We start from the raw sequence: 24558 nt of genomic DNA, 5'->3' as shown, positions 1-24558 counted from the left end.
AGGAGCTTAGTCCAATTTGATTTGAAGTCTTTGAGCTGCAAGTAGAGAAGGTTAATTAAAATAGGAAATTCTCTTGAAGGAGCAGCAAGTCTTTGAGCTTGCGTCTATTCTTGAGGAAAAATTACTGTTTGAGAAGAAATAGCAGCAAGTCTTTGAGCTTGCATTAGTTCTTGTCTTTGTGTTGAAAGAATAGATTATTCCAATCTTTGAGCTGTTATCTTTTATTTGTTGTAAAATTTAGTATAGCAAAGGGTAGATAGGACTTCCAATAGTCAAGTCTTTGAGCTTGATATTGCTGTCCCGTCCCGAAGGAAGTGACGGAAGTCTTTGCGCTTTCAGGAAACTTCATTTCCTTTCTCTTATTTCACTTGAAAGTAGTTATTGCTGTTATTCAATCGCTATCCTTTTTTGTGAAGAGAAAAGGATATTGTCTTTCTTGAAAAAAGAAGAAAGATTGCTGTCCCATCCTATTTTATTTTCCAAGTTGTAGTTAGATAGGGGGAGCCTTCCCTTAATTAGGAGAGTTTTTACTCGTGTGCTATGGTTGAAACCACAATTTTGTATATTTCCCTAAGTGTACAAAATTTTCAACCAACACTGGTGTAGAGGGTGTTTGAGAAGTTGTGGGTCTTTAGTTAGACTATTGAAGTATTTTGGGCTGCATCAAGCCATTGGTTGGGGAGGAAGACATTGAAATGTTATGTGCCCCCTTTGATGAAGAGGAAATTAGGATTGCTGCTCATCAGTTATGCCTGGACAAGATATCAAGTCTGGACGGGTTTACGACTCTCTTTTATCAAAAGTGCTAGAACTTCATTGGGAAAGATGTTTGGATAGCTGCAGAAGAATTCAGGAAAAAAATAAGTTTGTTAAGGATATAAACAATACTATGATTACTTTGATTTCAAAGAAAATAAATTGCCAACCATTCTCTGACTTTAGGCTGATATCTTTGTGTAACACAATCTACAAAATTATATCGAAAGCAATGGCAAATAGATTAAAAAAAATTGTTGGGGAAGATCATATCTGAAAATCAAAATGGGTTTTCTCTAGGAAGAGACATTATGGACAACATAATTTTAGTCAATGAGATTATTCACTCGATAATGGAATCCTAGACAAGTAGCATGCTAATCAAATTGGATGTCAGTAAGGCATACAATAGGGTGAAGTGGCATTTCCTCGTAAAAGTGATGGAGAGATTTGGCTTTTGCAGAAAATGGTTGGATAATTTATTTTATTGTATTTCAATAGTGTGTATCTCTCTCGCTATCAATGACTCTTTGAGCAGTTTCTTTGAGTCAGCCCAATGTTTGTGGTAGAGGGACCCATTATCCCCATTTCTTTTCATCCTTATGGTGGAGGCCCTTGGTGGTTTGATTCAGCATCAATAGAGTATGGGAAGGTGGAAGGGGTTCCTAGTGGCACATGGGGTTGAGCCAATCACACATGCACAATTCGTGGACGATACGATGGTTTTTGGGGAAGTTAACATAAGGGAAGTGAAGATTATCAAGGATACGCTTGAGCTGTATAGTTGGTGCTCCGGATAAATGATCAACAAAGACAAATTAAAGGTCTACTTTTTTAATACCAACAGAAGATGGCAGTGTGAAATAGCACAGGTTTTGGGATACGCAGTTGACACGGTGCCAACTGAGTATTTGGGGGCACCCATCTTCAGTGGAGTTGCTAGGACAAAATTATAGAATGAAGTGATCGAACAAAATCAAGGTAAAGCTGAGGCATGAAAAGGAAGATGGTTGATGCTTGTAGCTAGGATCACCATGTTGAAGGCGGTGCTAAGTGTTGTCCCAATATTTATTATGTCTTGCTTATCTCTGACAAGAAAAGCAGCTTCAATTTTTGAAGGATCTTGGAAATTTTTTTGTAAAGTTTATCTCTGAGTATCTAGATAAGTTTGGTACTTGTCAAACTCATTTGGATGAATTTTGATGTGTTTGGCAAGTTTTGCACATATAATCTGCATGGTTTTTACTAATATAATGGCTGTACAACTTAAGCTGTTTTTTTTCTCTTCTTTATAAAACTAGCATGCTTCTCTTCATCACACACTAAAGTGGATCTTTGATTCACATTTTTTCTGTTAATTGTTGATATTTTAAAAATGTTTCTTTGGATCCCACATGTTTTTTAAGCTGTGTTTCTCTGTTATTGTTTATATTCAATCATGCTGGACAAGTTAAATATCTTTGTACAGACATAGAGCATGTACACATGTTGCATTGTGATACATAAGAGCATATTTAGTCACCAGAAAGTTTAAATCTATGAATCTTGGTTTGCTTTGGTATGGCAGGCATTCGCTCGAATTGAGAACCATTACTTCAAGCATAAGGGTTTTTTCCCCACAGAATCTTTTTTGCTCGACAATGTAGACAAGATCAGACACATTCCTGCCACAATTGTGCAGGTAAGAATTTAAGCTCTGCTCATTATAGTCATGTTGACATCAATTTTTTTTGATTTGTATGTAGTATTTGAGCATCCATACTATGTGCCTTGGACTTTTGAGGAGCACTGAAGTTTTTACTAACACATCTTACAAAAATATATTTTGATATATTCCAGCCTAGATCTTAAATGTTTAAATGGAACAATCTACTTCAAAATCAAGCAAGTGATTTGATGGCAGTAAGATACAAGATGTCAGGGTATGAACCTATGGCAGTTGTAAACGCTGCTCGTGGAGCTAAATGGCCGAGTGCAATTTTTAATTTTCAGTACTCTAGGTGAATGCAACATTGGTGTTTTGTGACACTAAAACTATAATTAAGCTGGCAAAAATCCAATACAAATTATGTGAAAATATATCAAAACCTCATTAGAGAAAAGATTTGATTTAAAATTTGATTTCCTATATCATGTGACCCAGGGCCAAGAAAATGATATATTCACAAAATATGAGTACAAAGAAATTTGTGAGGTTGAGATCAATTAATGCTTAGATAACCATCAAGTATGGGCCATTATAGAGGGGTGTTATAAATAATGATCATCTTCTATGAGATTTAATCATGCAGGTCCATTAATCATTTATCATGATGAAAATATACTAACAATTCCTTGCATTTGAAAAAAAAAAGTGACTGTGCCTCATAAAGGAAATGTTTAAGTGTTTTTAAAGGGAAACATTGGTGATAGTGCAGCACAGAGGGAAACTCACATGTAAAGGTATGTAACATAAAAGTAATCTTCAATAAGATTATCAGGCTTTCTGTCATTCAAAAGAACCATTACTTTGTATTATAAATACTTAACAGTTAACACATAAATGGACTTTGTGTTCTGTGGAAACTATGCTGCTCTTGTGCACTTGCATGTTGCTGTTCTCTTGTGTTTGTTTTTGTGCTTTCAAGAAGCAGGTTACAGGATAAGGACTTTCATTTCTGAGTTATTGCCTTGCACAATGCTCTCAACTTTATGCAAACACACATTGTGTTCATTCTGTAAGCATAAAATTGATATCAGCACATATAATAAGCTGATAATCAATGCCTTCAAATTTTCTTTAGATATTTTTCACTAATTTAGGCTTTATTATTTTGAGAAACAGGAAATAAATAGCTCACAAATAACCTTTGACTTTTCAAACTCACTTATTTAATGCCTTTCGAAGTAAAAGTCTACATATATAAAACTTTTAGAGTTCCTCTCAATCTTCAGAAATTTTAAGCAATAAGAAACCACATTTATAAAACATTAAGTTATAAGCTGTTGGACTTTGTTTTTCTAGGCTTGGATAATGTAATAGTTGAAAGGATATTGTTGGAATATCAGGGTGCTTAAGATGAGATGCCCTTTTTACAAAATTCAGCAAACACAATCCTTCTAGGGGAGTAAGGCCTAGAAAATTGGACATTTATGATGAAATCGCCAAAACAAAAGAGAGAGTTGTATCCACTGAGCATATTGATGTAAAATATAAACAAAGCCAGTAAAGGCATCCTTCAAGACATTTGGGAGTAAATTTTGAAAGACATTTGAATCTGAACCAATGATTTATAAAGCTTCTTTTACAAGGACTGATAATCTCGTTAGTGTTGTCAACAGGTTATTGTAGGAAATACTACTAAACAAGAGAATACTTGTATAATAAAACAGAACTTTTTTGGGGAGATTCCTTTCTTTCTAAGGGAATGTTTTTTTTTAAATAAAAAAGGGTAATGATTATCGCATATAATTTATTGAAAGGCAAAGAATATGAAACGGGATGGATTGATAAATGCCCTCATGAATTACATTTTTTTTCATAAGAAGAAATCATATAAAGGGGGTTTGTGAAATGAAGTGCTTAGGATATGTTTGAAATTAAAAAGGAGTTACATTGACAGATTAAGTGGAGAATAGTAAAGACATTTAAAGAAAGAAGTTTGAATATTTAAAAAGGGACTCAAAAGAAAGGTATGTGAAAAAAATATCTTAGGACTAAGGACATGTATGAAATTGAAATGGAGTTACATTAAAAGATAAGGAGGAGAATTTCAGAGACATTTAAATAGAATTTCAGAGACATTCAAATAAACAAGTGTTGAACTTATAAAAGGCGATTAAAAGAAAGGTACATTTTTAAAGTATTAAAGGAACAATTGAAAGAGGTCAATTTTTTTTAACTTAAATGGATAAATAAGATGTTAAAAACTTAAAACTATATTGTAAACAAAGTGTGTTTTAGGTTGAACTTGACACCTTAAGAATGAAACTTTATCATGGTATCTTATTTATGTACTCTTAGAGCCGTCGATGCCACATCTTGATGCTTTTGAAGACTCTTATGGTGTATTTAGAGGATAAAATCTAAGTAGGTTAGGAAGGAGGTTGAAGGATGCGCAAGAGGATGGAGGCACTTTCCCATCTTGAGGTAGCTTCTCACTCAGAGATGGTACAGTACATGAGAGGCATCGTTTCTTCAATTTGTGTTGGATTGTTTTTGTTCCTGTGGATAGTTGAGTATGTCTTGATCTAGAGAGAGAAATTTGTAACTATTGATAGTTGTATTTGTCTCGATCCATGGGAGTGGATGGTTTTGGATAAATGAGCATGTCATTGTGAATAGTAGACCTGTGATGAAAAGCAAGGGTGTCATTGTGAATAGTAGACCTGTGATGAAAAGCAAGTGTCATTGAGTTTTATGCATATATGATCACTTTTCATCACTATCTTTTTGGTTGTTCCCATTTAGAGGGTATATGTTCTCTACTCTTTCCTCTACTAGAAAATATTTTTCACTTTCTCTATCATCTTCCAATGGGGGCAATTGTGTGTCTGCTGAATTTGATTGAAGATCTCAATGTGGAGTTGATGCCAAGAGAGAACTTGTGGTGTTCTCTTTGGATACTATTATCATGTCGCAGATTCTCTAGATGCCACTACTATGTTGTAGATTTAGATTGATTTTGTGTGCCGAAGTTACACCTGATGACGATGTTGCAGATTGTTGATGATGTTGACATGAACATATATTATGTTGTGACTGCTCTGTTTTGGCTTCCTGATTATAAATTTTATTGATTGGCTAGTAATAGATTTTGTTGAATGGCTAGTGACTGCCTGATTGAGATACTTGTTGCATTCTAGAGATTGTAGATGGCTTGTTAAAGCTTATTGATGCATTGTGACACCTTATGATAGTGCTCAAATATTTTTGGTGATTGGCAAGTGGTTAATGGTGTACCTAATCCCCCACATTGATTCGACTGGTGATGTTGTGACATTGATCTTACACTTGTGTCATTTGGTTGCACCTATTGATGATTCATGGTAGTTGATGGACGTTGGATATGTACATGTTCCTCCTGATGATGCACTTCTTTGAGTTGGTTCCACCTATGTTTGCACTTGATTAGTGCTACTAAAGAGTTTGATGAGTGGGATGCCAGCTTGTTAAAAAGTTTGTCATTGATGCCAAGAAGATATTCATTATCTTTGATAAATGAATGAGATTAGTAGACAATTGAAAGCTGTCATTGATGTAGAATTCATCATTAATGTCAAAAGAATTTGTTGATAGAAATATTATCATTCATATGAGGAAAATTGGACTAAGAGTGAAAATAAGAGTAAAGGTGATATAAGGAGAAGAAGGAAGATATCAAGAAATCATAGAGACATTTGTGAGGAATGGACTTCAGAATGAAGCAAGACAAGAGCCGCATTTGGAATGTTGGATGGAATTACAAACTAATTGAGGTTATAATGTCACGTGGAGATTACACTTCAGGAGCAGTGATTCGGAGATTAATAAGGTAGCAATAGAGATACATTTATAACATGCAGAAATTAAATATTAACGAGACATTGATTAGTATAGGTAGTGATAAAATGGAGTAACAAAGATAAAAGTGAACACTATTATGAGGAGCAGCAAATTTATTGAAAAGAGCAGATTACACAATTTATAAATACAGTGATTTTATTTGTATTATGAAAAGCAGCAATATTACATAAGACAAACTCAAATAAAACAAAAAATCAAATAAGAAAAAATATCAAATAAGACAAATTTGTCTTATTCACCTTGACTTTTTCACAAGAAAGAAAGGCAGCGCTCCTTTTTAAATACAAAACTATATGTCTTATTTGCAGCGGTTTACTATGACAAGAGGTGTGTTTCAAAAAAGTTTGCGAAGGATGTGATAGTAAAGTACTACTTGCTAAGGAAAAAAGTTGTGATTAAGAAATGAATTTTGTTAAAGTAACATCACTCCAAGAGGTGCAATTTAGTTTGTCTTGTTGGTGTTGGAAATAAGCCACACCCGAACCGACGATGGACTGGTCCAAGAGGGGCCAGTAGCTCAGTGGTAGAGCACTACAACAGCGTATGGAAGGTCCTAGGTTCGAGTCCTAGCTGGTCCATGTCTCAACATGGTATCAGAGCCAAGTCCAGCCTAGGAGCCCCAAGCACACGAGAGGTGTGGCTTAAGGGGGGGTGTTGGTGTTGGAAATAAGCCACACCCGGACCGACGATGGACTGGTCCAAGAGGGGCCAGTAGCTCAGTGGTAGAGCACTCCAGCAGCGTATGGAAGGTCCTAGGTTCGAGTCCTAGCTGGTCCATGTCTCAACATGTCTCAAAGAGGTATTCTAATAAAAGTCATATCTATTGGAAATACATGACTTAGAAGATATAAATAAAGATGGTGAATGGTGGATAAAGCAGGTGTGGAGATATGTGAAGTACATTTGAAGTGTGGAGAAAAAGAAAATATCAATTAGACATACACAAATCTACATTTGAAGGCATAGAAGAGAGATCAATGATGATATAGAAAAGAAATTCATACAGATATAGAAGAGAAGTTCATGTAGGCATAAAAGAAGATTGTGTAGACATAAAGGAGAAGGCATATGCAGATATAGGAGGATTATGCAGTGTTGATGATGAAATAAAGAGAATAATCTTGGAGTTATAAAGAAAGGGAAAACACAGTACAGGTTAAAGAAGAGAATGCATATAAACATTGCAATAATAAGGAGATCATTTGCAGATCTAATGAGCAGATTTTAGCAGGTCTTCAAGTGGAGTTTGTGATCACTCTTGATTGATGATCAGATTTATAGCAGATTTAAGGAGATTATAACAGTTTGAAGAAGAAAGTTATAGCAAATTTGTGGAGAAAAAGGTTATCCATCATCTGTTGAAGAAGCAGCATTGATAAGGTGGAAATTTGAATGAGGGGTTGATGCCTCTAGTGGTCTAGTGCTCACAAATTGAATTAGAGTTGGTGCCTTCAATGGGAAAGTTCTCACAAATTGAATGAGAGTTGGTGCCTTCAATGGGAAATTTCTCACAAATTGAAGGAAGGGTTGGTGCCTATAGTAATTTGCCATGGTTTTCTCCCGTAAGGGTTTCCACATATATCTTGTGTTCTCTTTGTGCAATGAATAGTTTATGAGAGTAAGTTATATGCCTATGATATTAAGTTGATAAAGTAAAAGTTTGTTGTTATATTGATTTACCCCTCTTTCACCCTCTCCCTCTCAATATAACTGTGTGCTCATCACAATTTGTGACTAACACAAATATTTGCAATTTTTTTGATGTTTTAAGTGACAATGATTCATATTTTTCCCAAATTAATCAGCTGGAGATTACTCATATTGGCCACTTGTAGATTGGTCCACTTTCGTGCGAAGGTCACATTTTAGGATGTCTCTTTGAACAAACTGTTGATCAGATTTTTGATGACGAGATTGCAATTACTAAATCAAGGTGTTGTTTATTTGGACAAGCCAAAATTCACCAACTCATCCCTATGAGGCATTAGTCAAAACATATAAGGTAAGCCTGATAAAAATATAACATTAAAGCTTATGCATTAAACAAAGCATTTTCTTTCACTACAAGAACTTTTTCTAAAGACATAATTATCATAAACTTCATAAAAAATTTGGTGTGTAATGATGTTATTTGAAGAAGCATTAATAATATATCAAAGTATCTTAATAAGAGTTCCACCAAAGGGACTGACGTTGATCTGCGACAATTTTGTTTTTAATTGCCTATATACAAGACACATGAGGGTGAGCCCAAAATAATTTGTATGGATAAATTTTATTGTTATTATGATAACGATGATAACAGATGTTACTTTTAAAAGCCAAAATGGTGCATAGTATCTAATAAAATTACTTGACAATGCAATTCATTCATCTTCCCTACAAAGTATGGTCTTCTAATTGTCTTGTTCATGCTATCCTTGGATAGGGTTATTATGTGAATATTTGGTAGGTACCCATGTTGCTACCCTTATGTAAATTTGCCTACAATCATGTTGGTGGTCTAAGATTAGGTCATTCTTGTCATGATATTAATGTCAACTATGTTCTTCTCTAGTCAAGTTGCAAAGATGTCTAGTTATGATTTAACAACTTTTACAAATTGTTTGAGGTTGCACTATGTCAAGTGAAAGATGAAGACGCTCTTGACCAATGGAGGTTGAGTAGTTACTAGAAATAGAATGAAATGGCCAAGGATTGGGCCTAAAATCATCAAATATTGGCAAATAGTTAAGAAAATCCCTCTAGCAATCCAATCAAAAGACAAAGTAGGGACAAATCTTAAAATTGGATACAATTTGAATTCAATGCCATAGGGAACAAGTGCCTAAGGTGACAAACCTAGTCCAAAACCATCCCAAGGGTCAAAATATGGTTAAGCCAAGTGAAACTTCTACCAACAGAACATTGTTAACTTGTTAAGTGAAGATTATATTTAAAACTTTGTCTTGGCAAAGCCAACCCAAATGGCAACAAACAAGTGGCAAAGAGATGAGAAAATGTGCAACAGGGAGAAAGTGTTCTCAAAAACATTAAGTGAATGTAACAACTTTCATTTGGCATTGCAGATACAAAATGGCAGTCAAGATGGTTGAGCCAACCAAAAACCCTACCCAAATTGGCTAAGTTTGATGAAATTGCGACAAGCAAAGAAGAGTTTAAGTACAAAGAAAAATCACAACTTTAAGTTGGTAAGTGAAAAAATTTGATAGTGAAAATGCACCAAATGAGTTAAAAATAGAAGTGAATTGCACCTTTTTAAGGGCAATACCATTCTAAAAACATTACTTCAATGGCAAGTAATGATCAAAATTGTGACTAGCATGAAGTCAAGTTAATAAAAAAAGAAAAGTTGCACATTTTCATGGCCAATGCCCTTCCAAAAAGGTGATTCAATCAGCAAACATAGACCAAAATTGCACTTAAATCGACGTAACTTCAAACATAAAGGAAGAATTGGACTTTTTACTTTGCAATGCCATCCACAAAGTGCACCAAAGGTAGGAGGGGTTTTATGAAGTTCCAACTAGAGAAAGAAAAAGTGTTAAAAGGACTAAGGCACACTTTTGCATTAACAATGCCTGTGGAAAGTGGTAGGGGTGTTATAAAAATGCACCCAAGGAGAAAACACATGAAGTTATGTGGTTCCATTTTTGAGTGGAATAGCCATTAATGAATGTTGTCTTCTTGGTTTTGTTGCCCTTTTTCCAAATTAGTGCCTAAATTAAGTGCTTTAAAGAAAAAAGTGGTGTAGGAGCACCTAAGGTCTAGTCAATGAGTCAATTAGGGTTTTGAGTGTTAGGAGTTAGGGGTCATGTCTTTTTGATTGAATAAGGTCTATTAAGACCATTTGTAATCTTATTTCATGTTTTTAGGTCGGTATGTCAAATTTGGAGTCGTATTTTGTAAAATTGCGAAGTTGTCAAAAAGTTATCATGCAACATTTTGCAAGTTTTGGAAGTCGAACGGTCATGCAACCCAAAAGCTTGTTGTGGCCGTGGGAAACTTCATAATTTGGTATAAATTGTATAATCCAACTGTTGGGAAAGGATTCTGCAACATATTTTTCAAAATTTGAAATCATTGGCATCATTTTGGGAAGTCTAATTTCTGCAAATTACTCTGTTTTCTGCATTTGTACGGTGTTGTACGGATTCAAATCAATTGGACAGCTACATTTGTGTGTGGAGTAATGAATTACTTTCCATTTGTCGGTGGTTTGAAGTTCTAACTCGTTGCAAGGATGAAGTTATTGCAGTTTTTCACGCGATGACCTGGTTAACTAGGGTAACTAGGGTTTCAACAACAAATTTGTGATTTCTTTGTTTTTTGCATTTGTACGGTGTTGTACGGATTCAAATCAACTGGACAGCTACATTTGTGTGTGGAGTAATGAATTACCTTCCATTTGTCGGTGGTTTGAAGTTCTAACTCATTGCAAGGAAGAAGTTATTGCAGTTTTTCACGTGGTGACCTGGTTAACTAGGGTAACTAGGGTTTTGTTGTGCGAATCACACACCCATCCCCGTCTTGGACAGGGACCCCCCAGTTTGTGCCTTTCTTTCCTGATCCTAAAATTTGGCTAAGTCTGGAATGTCCTGATCCTGAAATTTGGCTAACTCTGAAAAACTGAGGAAACCTCCAAAAACTAGAATTTGCAATATAACTCCTGGAGGTCTGAAACCACTCTCAAACATCCTGAAAGTATATATGGAATATAACTTAAAGTATAAGTAAGGAAATATCACTTATACTTAAATGTTATATTCCATTAAATGATCCTCCGAGGAGAACTGGACAAACTTGCCCAAGTGCCCAAGCTCGCACTTCTTGAGAAAACGTTTAAAATCGCCCAAAATGCCCAATTTTGGACCCTGGGGCTAAAATATGAAAAAGTTCAAAAGTTACGAAAATGCCCCAGAGGTTCGAATTTCACTTAAGTTGTCCAATTTCGGACCCCTGGGCCAAAAAAGTGAAAAAGTTGACAAAACTGGTAGGAGGTCCGAAAAAGTGAAATTACAAAAAGTGCCTTCAGGTCCGAATTTCACTTAAAGCACCAATTTCGGACCCTAGGGCCGAAATTCGAAGTTTCTTCTAAATTTGCAAAACGCGTTTATAGGTCCGAAATTCTTCTGAAAATTACGAAATATGTCTTATGGTCCGAAAATGCCTTTCGGCACCAAAGCGCGAAAACTCCAAAATCGCAAAGGCAGAAAGTATGCTAACACTCCGAAATCTTCAAAATCGCGAAGGACGCCTTAAGGATCCGGAGTTTGCTATAAATTGGCGAAAGTCTCCAGTTCGCTAAAGCACCTTTGCTCCAAAATTTGAAATAATGGCAAATCACAAAAGAGGCGTTGAAGCTCTGAAATGTGTAAAACCCTCTATGTCCAAAATTCGCCTTAAAATCCTCATTTTCGGACCCTAGGGGCGGAATGTGAAAACGTGAAATCTTGCAAGGCTCCTCCAGGTCCGAAGTTCGCCTTAGACACCCATTTTCGGACCCCGGCCCCGAAATTTTAAAAACCCATCAAACTTGCAAATAGTATGAATGCTCCGAAAATATCTCCAAGGTTGCAAAATGCTGGGAGCTCTGAAAGTTGTTTAAAATTTCGCAAAATATGCTTCAAAACGCTGAAAGCTCCAGAAGGTTAAAATCGCGAAAAATACCTTGGGCACCAAAACGTTAAAACCTCCAAAAATCCGAACTTCAAAGATTCGCAAAAACGTTGAATGGTCCAAAACCCTGGACAAGTTGTAAAAGGCACCTTAAGTTCCGAATTTGGCATTAAAATCACAAAATTCCAGAACGCCAGGAGGTCCGAAAATGATAAAGTTGCAAAATTCAAACAATCCGAAATTTCCCAAAAGGGGTGCTTTAGGTCTGAAAATGCTTAAAGTTTGTACGAAACCCCAAGAGCTCCGAATTTCGTCCAAAACATCAATTTTGGATCATGGGGCCGAAATTTAATATTTGGAAGAGATTGCCAAAATCCCCATGGTCCGAAATTTCACTTAAAACGCCAATTTCGGACCCTAGGGGGCTAAATTGGAGAATATGATGAAATTACAAAAGGTTCCCTCCATTCTCCGAAATTCACCAGAAAAGCATGAGAGTTAGAGTTTTAAAATTTGCAGAAGCTCTTCAAACCTCCAGAATCGCGCCATAAGAAGATTTCAAAACGCCCAACACTCGAAAGGTAAAATCACGCAGAAGTAAAACGCCCAAGGATCAGATTTCACATTCGAAGAGAAAGAGAAGCATTTTCAAGATACATCTCACAAAGAGCTTCTCAAGCCAAACGTCGTAATTAAATTTAATATTTGTTAAATTAATTAATTAATTTTTCAAATTGATTTAATGAAATGAAATTGGTTGATTGATCGCAGGATGTCATTGGAGAACCAAGAGAAAAAAAACTTGAAACGCAAATCAAGGAAGGATCGCAATCAAGGCTAGGCGCTGAAGATTGGAAAAAGAAAAGATACAGGAGCGCAAGAGCAACCAAACATTGGGAACCGTGCCGCTGAACAAAAATGAAGTCCACCATCGAGACCACAGACCAAAGAACACTCTAAATGCTTCAAGTTTATGCAGTCTCAAAAAAGCACACAGCTGGATTTAAGTCCAGAAATTCAGTTTTAAAGCTGAAATTGCTTTATTGTAAACTGCCTATGGGTCCCGTGCAAGATATTTTTGTGGATAACTATTCCCAACCACCAAGAAGATTGGATAGACTTGAATTAAAGCCAAATAGTGGCAGGTAGTTGAGATAGTTGCTGGTTGGATAACTGAGAATTAATTCGGCATGGGTCAAAGCTGTCAGCTTCTGGAAGACAGATCAGGGCCCTTGGATGCAGTCCATCCTAGCCTTCGGTTCAAAATTGTAATATCTATAAAAGGCAGAGGCCTTTCTTTTGTAAAGGGTTGGAGATTGTTAGATAGGGAGATGGTTAGATAGTTAGATTTTAGAGTTAGAATAGGTTAGATCTTAGTAGTAGCATAGAGATGCTGCAGAGATTGTTGTAATAGGCAGTTGAAATCAATATATAAACATTGATTTGGTGTTTATTGTCTTGTTTTCATCCTGTTTGCATGGTTTCTTTTAGTATTTTAGATAGATCTTTCTATTTTGGGTGTGCAGGTATTTGATAGATTCGGGCTCATACCATTGAGGATATGCTGATTGTGTATCCTTTTGTGTGGTTAACCTGAGCCTTCGATTGTGCTTAGTTCAATTGCAGGTGTCCGTCTGAGCTGCGCCAGAATTGGGTGCTTAGCCGTGCGTCTCCAGTCTGAAAATCTTCCAAGTCCCTTTGAAAATTGCACCGTTCCTGCAAGGTTGTGAGCCATTCTGGCCAAGCAGGAATTGGTTATGTTGAATCCGTCTACCCGCATACCCGTGTTGTTAGTTTTAGATCTCCTAACTGTAATGTCCCCATATCAGATTTGGTCTAATTTTAACCATAATCAAACTATTTTCAAAATACTAATGACTTAGACAACCTTGATTAAGAATCAAGTCTATCTTACACGAGTCAAATCTGTGATATTTGATCTTTCTTTAATCTATCAAGTACTTGCTAACTTACCATATTAAATACCCAATCTTATTTTGATTCATATAATTCTTTTACGCATTTATTAATTATTATTTGTATAAATTATTGCATGATATTACAAAGTAACTTCTAAAGTATTATGTAACCTTAACTATTTTATTAATATCTATTATTATTAATACCTATATTTACATATCATTATATTACTCTTATTCTGATTTGAGTATATATATATAAACTAAATAGTATTATCAATTATTTATGGATTACTAGTCTCCTTTTATATTATTACTATACAACTAAATAGTATTACCAATCATTTATGGATTTGCTAGTATCCTTTATATTATTACTGTATACTTTTATATTATAGTAATGTGTTTAGGGGCTGATATTGGCAGACAGATCTGATGCATGTCAGGTCTGGTCTGCCACTGGCTTGATATCCTTATTAAATATATTACACTCTATGTTAATATTTTCATTAATATTAACTTCTGCATAGAAACATATATATATATATATATATACATTATGTCAGTAGTTGGTTATTGCTGAACCCATTTATCACATTGATATTAACAATGTTACTAATATCATCATATTGTGTTATATTATCAGCATTATTTTATGTTATCTACATTTTATTATATTACATTTCGGTATTGTATTACATTGATAATATCATACTATATTAGCAATTTTATATCAGATTTTACGAGACATATTAGCTTCAGATTTTATTAACATCATTCCGTTAGTTTGACATCTTTATGTTATATTACACTAATAGCATTACCATGTTAAAATGTGAGTAAGTTAATGTGTTGTATTACATTAGCAGCCTTAACAGTATATCAATTTAACCGTATAAATTATATTAGTAGCATCCTACTGTATTAACAGCATTGTATTATATTAGCAGTACCATTTTGTATTAATAGCAATCCTATATCCTCATGTTCATACCGTACGTATTTCCTAAGCAGTGTGACTGCTGGCCATCTTTCCCTGCCGCTATTCCTTTCTGCCCTTTCCTTCCTTTCCTCTTCCTCCTCACGGTTTGTTCTTTAATACCAGCGGGGGGGGGGGGGGAAGTGTTGGAGCGGTCCCTACAAAGGACGTGGCTGCTGAGGGAGAAGGTGAGCGGTGGTGACTGTTGGAGTCACCGCTCCTTGCCCAATCTGCACTACCCCTTGGTTAATCGCATATCACCAATGCGCTCACGGGAGGTAATAAATAATGTATTAATCATAATGTTATCACCAATGCGCTGACGGGAGGTAATACATTATAAATAATGTATTAATCATAATGTTTTGATATAAATAATCTATATTGCATGTTATATATTTTATATCGGTTAATATCGTATGGTAATGTGGTTTTATTCCATACTAATGATTTGTAATGTATTTTGATAATTTATATTTTATACCAATATCATTTTTTATATTGAATAACACATTATAGGGTAAATATAATATTATATTATGTATCAATAGATCTATTTTATGTTTTAATAGTATTTTATGGTAAAACTTCTTTAATAGTTAATATAATATTAATAATTGAAATATGAACGTTATATTAAAACAATAATAATAAATAATAATCATAACAAATAATAAACATTAATAAGCATATATTAGAGGAAAATCGTGAAGTCTCATAAATGAGACGATTTTCCAATATTATTAATGTTAATTAATAAATGTTTTAATTATCGTCTTTATTTAATCCCATGTCCAAAGAGGGGTTATGACACTAACCCTTTCCTTTTGCTCTTTATTGCGTAATTCGAGAATCACAGCAGACTAGCTTGTTGCAAATCGTAAGTCCCCTTGTGTTTCCAGCAAAAACACATCAAGCCACTGAGAGATCCCGCAGTCAAGACCTGACAAAAGAAACCTTGAGGTAGTCTCCTTTGATCAAACTTAGAAAACAGCATTAGAGACTTCCTTATCTCAAGAGAGAGTAGGATAATCAGTCGGCTATTCTATTCTGCGTTGGCCGTATGGAGTTTGCAGCAATGCGGTTTCATCCACGTCAACAGGTTTCAACAACAAATTTGTGATTTTTCCCTACCCGGTTACCAAAACAACTTAAAACTTGGTGTGTGGATAGGAAATTGACTATGCTAATAGATTTTGAGAGTTTAGGCAGGGGCAGTTGACTGAAAGTGAGTTTGAACCAACCCTAAGCCTGGTTTATAGGCTTTTCCTAGCTTTTGTGCAAGTTCAAGCTACTAAGGGGACTAATACTGCACTGTTTGATGTTATCACCCTAAAACCGCCAAAATGCTTGGTTTTGACATCTCACCTAACTGTCCAAGGGGTTGAGCTGGTTTTCCAGGTTAAATTTGAGGGTTTGCTTTGTAAAAGAGGCCTAATTGAGCTCGGTTCAGTCATAGTTTGCTGACTTGGTCTGAAACAACCTACCCCAATTCTTTGTCAGGGTGTGTAAGGGATTAATGGTTATTCCCATATGCAAGGGTTTGTGATTTGGAGTAGAGGAGTGAAAGTTGTAAGTCAAAAAACCTAGTAGTAGGGCTAGTAGGAAGTAGCCCACCTAGGGTCCCAAATTGGAAGCATATAGTAACACCAAGCCAAATTGGTGATTGATTGAGTCAAGAAGGTTCACTCTCCCCTGTCTTGCATCAAGTGGTATCAGAGCTTAGGTTCTGATTGGGAGTTGCGTGTGTGAAGATAAGGTGGAAATAGTGATTACATAGAAGAAGAAGGGCAAGATGCCTCCCAAGGGTAATACAATCCTCACAAGAGAGATGAGGTCAGTCAAGGAGAACCAAGATGGTATGATGGCCGGGATAGCAGAACTGGAAGCAACTTTGAGAAGAGCTGGGGTTGCTAATGTGGATAGTGACCCGGAGGAAGAAGTAGGTGAGGAGGGGAATGAAGCTCCCCAAAATGTACCCCAAGAGGAAGAGTTGGGGCCAGAAGAGAGAAAGTTTATGAAGGTTCTCAAGGCTGTCAAAGGAGACCATTCTGACATGAAATTGGATGAAAGATGCCGGCTACGGAATGTAGCAATCTGACTTAGTTTTCTGATTTTTAAAATTCTTTGGCCAGCGGAAAAAGAAATTGGTTTTGTTTGCTTGTTTTGTGGTTTTTTGTTTTTTTTGTGTTTTTGCAAAGTATGCATGCCTTGGGATTTAGATAATGCAATTGAAAGACAACAATAAACATAAACTAATGACTGAAATAAAATTTCAGATTGAGTGATTTTTGTAACAGCAATTATCAAAATCCAATAAACAATGGAATTCACGAAAGACATGCCAAAATTGGCTTGCCAGAGGTCCAATGCCTTACCTGGAGGGCTACTTTATTAGCATAAATGAGTCCAGGTGCTGCTACAGGAGCTACCAATGAGTTTATTCCTCTAGAAAATAATTACCAAAAGCAAATCTAACATAAATAGACTAAACTGTTGCTGTTTCCTTCAAACCCCCAGGAGACTTCATTGAAAATGGACAATTTTGCACACTGATTTGCTCCTATCTCTCTCCAGTGACTTCATCAGCTTGAAAGAATGATTCCAATCTTTATTCCTACTACTGACAATGAGATTTGTACAGAAAATTCCAAGTAAAACCCTTCAATTTATTGTTTATGAATTCCTGGCAAGCTACGGGTGTACGGCTAGGCTGGGAGAGGTATGGCTGGCCACAAACTGCAATAATTCACCAAAATTTGCCCTCTGACTGCTCAGATCTGATTCTCATGATTAGTTGCTGCTGTAAGTGTCAAAATTCCTCTCAATAATACCCTTGTTGGTCAAATATAAGCATTCCCAGCACTCCAAATTGACAAAATATGAAAGCGTTTTTGTCCTTTCTCTCAGAAATGGAGGTCTACGTCCCCAATTCCAATCCACACACCTGCAAAATACGTTGCAGACCTGCAAAATAGTTTTCTTCTCAAAAATCTTCAATCACATAATGCAAAAATGAGCTCCCAAATGCTCTTTTAACATTCCTCAAACCCTAATTCGGATTTGGGGTTCGGGTTGGACTTTTGGCATCATTAAACATGTTAAAATGTTTATTTTTATTAAAAAAATTCTTCCCCTAAGTGGTTTGACCCATTGAGGGTCTAATTCTTCATTAAAAGTGGCCATATATTTAAGTTATAACTTCTAGGAAAATGTGCCAAGGGGCCACTTTATTAATATAAAGTGATTGTATTATTTCAGTTTATTATTATTTATTCATAAAATGAAATCCGCGACTCAGATTTGAATTCCGTTTGAAGCATTGTGATCACTGGTGTTGTCTGAGTCTTGCAGGCCAACTGACAGTTCCTCCTAAAAAGTAGGTGAAAGATCCCTGGTGGATCTCTTTTACCAATCTGCTGTAATTTTTATTTATTTAAATTGATTTTTCTTGCTTATTAATATTTTCTTTCAGAAATAGACAGAAGTTGCAGAAGGGTTGAATTCTTTTTGTATTTTGATGATTTTTCAACAAGTAAATAATGAAGTACAAGTACATGAACAAAGTACTGAAAATGAAGTTCATATACAGCCAAAACAAATTCGATTCAAGGCAGATTTCTGAATATAAAATCAAATATTTGACCAGATGAAGATTTCCAATAATTTCAGGAAGATTACAATCAGGAATAATTCCAACCTGGATGCTGAAAGAGTAACATAACTAGGAATGAAGTTGTGGCAAGATTCCAGCCCTCCAAGTGCTGCACGTGGGAAGGAAAGTGGCTGCCAGGTACAGCCGTACGGCTGCCAAGTACACCCAACTGGTTAGAAACCCCAAACCCCACGCTGAACTCTGTCAGAATTGCTGAACCTCCAGAAAGAATGCCGTACAATCTCCAAGATGCTAATAGCTGCAAACAAATCCAAACCACTGTATTGGTGGCTACGTCCCAAACAGGCAAGGCATTGGGGTTGGCGTCCCAGATGCTGAAAAGCTCTTCCAGAGCCAAATCTCAAATCCAAGATGTAAAATGTGTAAAAGATAATCATAGAATGAAGCTCCTATCCCCTTATAACCCCTCTCAATTGCAAATCGAACCCTAATTGTCTCCAAGTGGCGTGGTCTAGTGGAAATGTTATAATTTCTTATTTTAAAGTGGTCATGTTACTAGAAAATGACCTTTTTCCCCATAGACAGAAATCCGCTCACTGAATTGCCCTGAGACCAAAGAGAAAGATTTAAAGAATTTCAAGATCTTTCCAACGAGCTATCACACAATAGGATGCGCATCCAGATGAGACCAAAAATCCCCTTATTACTCCAAAATGGCTAACAACTTAGCCTTATTTAATTATTAAACGCTAACTTAGGAAATATTAAAAATATAACCCAAATAGCCACAAAATGCCCAACTGACATTACAAACCCTAAAATCATCCTGTCACCTGTCTGTGACTGAAGTCGGAAATCAAGGATTCACTGGTAGTCTCATCCCTAAAATCTAGGGATGTTCCTAAAATTTAGGAAACAAGCCCAATCTCTTTGAAACTGAAACCATCTAAAAGGTCATGAATAACCTCACGACTGGCAACTGTCACGACCTCCTAAAATTTAGGGATACCCCCTAAAATCTAGGAACTGCTCCAAACTGGCTCCAAACTGCCTGTAAAGCCAAAATCCAATCACTATATGCACTGAATGAGTCCCAATCAACCTCTGCTAGCCTACGAGACTCCAATGATAGGCCAACTCCTCTGTCTCCGATGTCCACTCTAGAAAGGGGACATGACAAGCCTCCCCTCTCGGAGTTGCTTGCCCACAAGCAACTGAAACACCAATCCTCCACCATCCCAAATAAGATGTAAACAAATCATTGCATGTAACTGCTGCTCATCTCTGATATAAACAACATGCAATGCCCCGGTTTGGAATGGCTCCTCAAAATGCTGAAGCACCTGTGCTGTCAAATCAACACTGTCTGGGTCCCAGAGCGAAGCATAGCTCCCGCTGAATACCTCAAGTGAGCAATGGAAAACTATATCATGTCCATAGATCAAATATCCATAAATGCCAAGACCACTAGTGTGTCTGTGATCACCAACATGCATAACATCCGTCATAATATCCAATGAATGCCAATCCATGGAAGACCCTCTGTGATCTGACCCCATCTGACACAAGTGACACACAACTGCCACACACTGCTGCTGATGTGCCGGAAGATCTAATGCCAACTCACTAGACAATATATAATACTGACTAAAATCATCACTGTCCAAGCTGGCATCTAAAAATATGTAATCACCAACTAGCAATGAAACAATCACCCTGTCTAGAGAATCAGGTGAAATTGCCACATCAACTGGCTCAAAGTACTCACTAGGAGTAACATCACATAACTCATCCACGCCAGCTATCTGATGACAATCAACCTGTGGATCAACTGTCGTCCCACTCTGCTCGAAAAACTGAGATGGATAGTGGGTAAACTCCAACTCCATCCTCGTGATATTCCGAACATACCGTCCAAGTGTCAACAACCATTGTACACCCACGACTACATCTATACATCTGAAGTGAAGCAACCCATGTAGGATCCACGAAAGGAAGGTACTACACATGTCTATACCATGATCCCACACAAACCACCTGTAGGACATAAACTGCTTCTGCTGCTCTCCTCTGATATAAGTGCCATATAATCTTAATATCTGGAGCAACATACTATAATCCCTATAAGACGCTGTATCAAATGAATCAACACCTGGATCCCAAATAAAACTAAATCCACATCCATCTGTCATGAAGAGACAATGATAGTAAGAGGCATCGTCGATACCGTGTCTCTCTATAGCCACTGTGAAACCATAAATACCACCAATCTTCAATGTTGAAATGGACCCATCAATAAGACAATTTCCAACAAGCAAAGTGTGATGGAAACCTCTCCAAAACCTTTGATCAGCGGCTGCAACTTGCCCAATTTCTCCACAAGTTAGTATGTCTTCATTGGAGGATGCCAAATAAATATATTGTTTAGCCATGCACCAAATATAGTCTCTTACACGCTGATCTTCATAGCCCACTATCACATCTAAGAAAACTGAGTCACCAATTAATAAGTACATCGCTGCCCTATCATATGAAAGAGGTGACAAGTCCACAAATGAATAGTAGATGTTTTTGTTCTGCAACATGGATAAACCTTCAGTGGCTGGTCCACTATGAATGCCACCTAACAACTCATAAACTTCACACCTAGTCTTCCCAACTTGAATGTTCTCAATGCAAGGTTTCAAATTTGACTCATTAGATGAAGGAAAATTGCTGATCAAACTCAGAAAATCAAACTGATTTCTATTTCCATTCAATATATCTTCGCTGTCCTTTTCTTCCCTTGGAAGAAATAAAGATCTAATGGATGATTCTCTTTGTATCCTTGCGTCATCTAACCGATTGTGACGCTCTTTGAGTCTTTGGAGGTGGTGTCTTGCTTGGGCAGCAAGCATTTTTGCTTGGGCAGCTCTATGTAACCAATCTTTGTTCAACTTTTGGCAATGTTTTATATCAGCTGCCACAAAGTACACAAAATCAGACTTATGGTGAGTTGTATTATTTGCATCAGCATAACCCATGCTTGTACCATAAGCACCCGCAAATGTAGAATGCAAATCTCTATTCTCTTCATGACCAAAGGCTGTCATATCTTGAGGGAGATAAGTTATGTCACTGCTGTTATGGACTTCAGAATTATGATCATACTGTGGTGACAAATCTTTGGATTCACTACACACCATTAAATTTCGACTTTCCTCATGGTCTTCCCAATTGAGAAGAGGAAGTAGTGTGACAAATGAATCCAAACTTACGCTGTCCATTTCAACCTCATGTTCTTCATCAATTGCTGATTCAAAATCAGTCTTTGGGCAATCTGAAAACTCATCAAACCTCTCATGAATGTCTTGTGTATTGCTTGAAGTTACAAACTCTTCCTTCACATCTTCCACCAAAAATGATGGGACAGCGTTGTAACCAACCAAAGAGGCACCAATTGGATCTACATGTCTCTCAAAATCTTCAAATAGTTTCCTACCAATCTCACTGGTAAACATCATATCTGCTCCTCTTCCTTTGCTTCCCTTGCTCTCAATTGACTCTTGTTTTGTTCTTGGTTGATGACGTGGACTTGAAAACATCAAGTCATCTTCAACTGGTACACACATGAATTGTGTGAAGGAAAGGTGGTCACGTATCTTTTTAGGAAGAGAGCAATACTTATCATAGTTGTTCATAACTATATCATTGAATGTCTTGGCAGGAGACCTTCTCCTTGTACTTGTTGAAGGAGTTGTACCCTTAGACTGTCTGGAACTCCTTGAAGGTGTTTGTTCAAATTCTTTTCCTGCTTGTTTATTTCTAAACAACCCTGTCATGATGTCCAATTTGATTTTCAACCAAACTAAACTCAAATCTGAATTAGAACTCTTGATCTTCACCCAACAGGCTGGCAAGATCAAAGCTCTGATACCACTGAAAGATCCCTGATGGATCTCTTTTACCAATCTGCTGTAATTTTTATTTATTTAAATTGATTTTTCCTGCTTATTAATATTTTCTTTCAGAAATAGACAAAAGTTGCAGAAGGGTTGAATTCTTTTTGTATTTTGATGATTTTTCAACAAGTAAATAATGAAGTACAAGTACATGAACAAAGTACTGAAAATGAAGTTCATATACAGCCAAAACAAATTCGATTCAAGGCAGATTTCTGAATATAAAATCAAATATTTGACCAGATGAAGATTTCCAATAATTTCAGGAAGATTACAATCAGGAATAATTCCAACCTGGATGCTGAAAGAGTAACATAACTAGGAATGAAGTTGTGGCAAGATTCCAGCCCTCCAAGTGCTGCACGTGGGAAGGAAAGTGGCTGCCAGGTACAGCCGTACGGCTGCCAAGTACACCCAACTGGTTAGAAACCCCAAACCCCACGCTGAACTCTGTCAGAATTGCTGAACCTCCAGAAAGAATGCCGTACAATCTCCAAGATGCTAATAGCTGCAAACAAATCCAAACCACTGTATTGGGGGCTACGTCCCAAACAGGCAAGGCATTGGGGTTGGCGTCCCAGATGCTGAAAAGCTCTTCCAGAGCCAAATCTCAAATCCAAGATGTAAAATGTGTAAAAGATAATCATAGAATGAAGCTCCTATCCCCTTATAACCCCTCTCAATTGCAAATCGAACCCTAATTGTCTCCAAGTGGCGTGGTCTAGTGGAAATGTTATAATTTCTTATTTTAAAGTGGTCATGTTACTAGAAAATGACCTTTTTCCCCATAGACAGAAATCCGCTCACTGAATTGCCCTGAGACCAAAGAGAAAGATTTAAAGAATTTCAAGATCTTTCCAACGAGCTATCACACAATAGGATGCGCATCCAGATGAGACCAAAAATCCCCTTATTACTCCAAAATGGCTAACAACTTAGCCTTATTTAATTATTAAACGCTAACTTAGGAAATATTAAAAATATAACCCAAATAGCCACAAAATGCCCAACTGACATTACAAACCCTAAAATCATCCTGTCACCTGTCTGTGACTGAAGTCGGAAATCAAGGATTCACTGGTAGTCTCATCCCTAAAATCTAGGGATGTTCCTAAAATTTAGGAAACAAGCCTAATCTCTTTGAAACTGAAACCATCTAAAAGGTCATGAATAACCTCACGACTGGCAACTGTCACGACCTCCTAAAATTTAGGGATACCCCCTAAAATCTAGGAACTGCTCCAAACTGGCTCCAAACTGCCTGTAAAGCCAAAATCCAATCACTATATGCACTGAATGAGTCCCAATCAACCTCTGCTAGCCTACGAGACTCCAATGATAGGCCAACTCCTCCGTCTCCGATGTCCACTCTAGAAAGGGGACATGACAGTAGGGACTCACTCTAAAAAATAGGAACCTCTGTCCAAACACCTGGAACTGCTCAAAAGGATCTTGCTTTGCTCCATGTTCCCCCGGGTGGTCATCTAGTCAATTGCCAGTTCTCCCTAAAAAATAGGAGACCTCCCTAAAAAGTAGGAACTGTCATCTGAAGGTCCAAAACGGCTCACAGAGCCCCTACAAAGCTCCATGACCCTCATAATGAGTCCCCTAACCGTACTGTTGACCTACGGGAACTCGAATGGTAGCTCAACCCCCGCTCATCTCATGTCGCCTAAAAAATGGGACATTACATTGGACTTGCCAATGTATGGTGGCAAGATGGATAATGAGGAGATACTAGATTGGATAGATGCCCTTCATAACTACTTTGATTTCAAGGAGGTCCAAGAGGACCAAAAGGTGAGGCTGGCCAAGACCAAATTGAAGGGGCCAGCATTGACTTGGTGGAACTACACTTAGTGAAAGAGGTTGAGAAGAGGAAAACCCAAGATTAACACTTGGGATGGAATGGTAGCAAAAGTGAAGGCCCAATTTCTACCGGGTGACTATGAGATTCAATCCTGTAGGAGACTACAGAACCTAAAGCAAAAAGAGATGGATGTGATGACATATATAGAGGAGTTTCATAAATTGAGCCTGAGGGAAGGGCACCATGAAGATGAAGTGGAGAAAATAGCAAGGTATATGAATGGGTTGAGACATAGCATACAAGATGAATTGAGTCTAACTACCCCCAAGAGTGTAGAAGAATGTTTTTAGTTTGCTAGAAGAGCAGAAGAGAA

The 24558-nt window shown here is 36.9% G+C and overlaps 1 protein-coding gene across 3 annotated transcripts in view; it reads left to right on the top strand.

The window, feature by feature from the left end:
* LOC131070931 (proline iminopeptidase-like) overlaps positions 1 to 24558 on the top strand; it is a 248156-nt gene that overhangs the window by 97263 nt on the left and 126335 nt on the right. For all 3 annotated transcript variants that reach the window (XM_058006623.2, XM_058006625.2, XM_058006624.2), the window contains exon 9: positions 2324 to 2437. In XM_058006623.2, coding sequence (XP_057862606.1) covers positions 2324 to 2437 — 114 coding nt within the window. The remainder of the gene's footprint in view (positions 1 to 2323; positions 2438 to 24558) is intronic.

This window comes from Cryptomeria japonica, chromosome 1, assembly GCF_030272615.1.
Source record: "Cryptomeria japonica chromosome 1, Sugi_1.0, whole genome shotgun sequence".
In the NCBI taxonomy this organism is placed as follows: Eukaryota; Viridiplantae; Streptophyta; class Pinopsida; order Cupressales; family Cupressaceae; genus Cryptomeria; species Cryptomeria japonica.
Note: the sequence above shows the minus strand (reverse complement) of the source record. Positions and strands in the feature narration are given on the sequence as shown.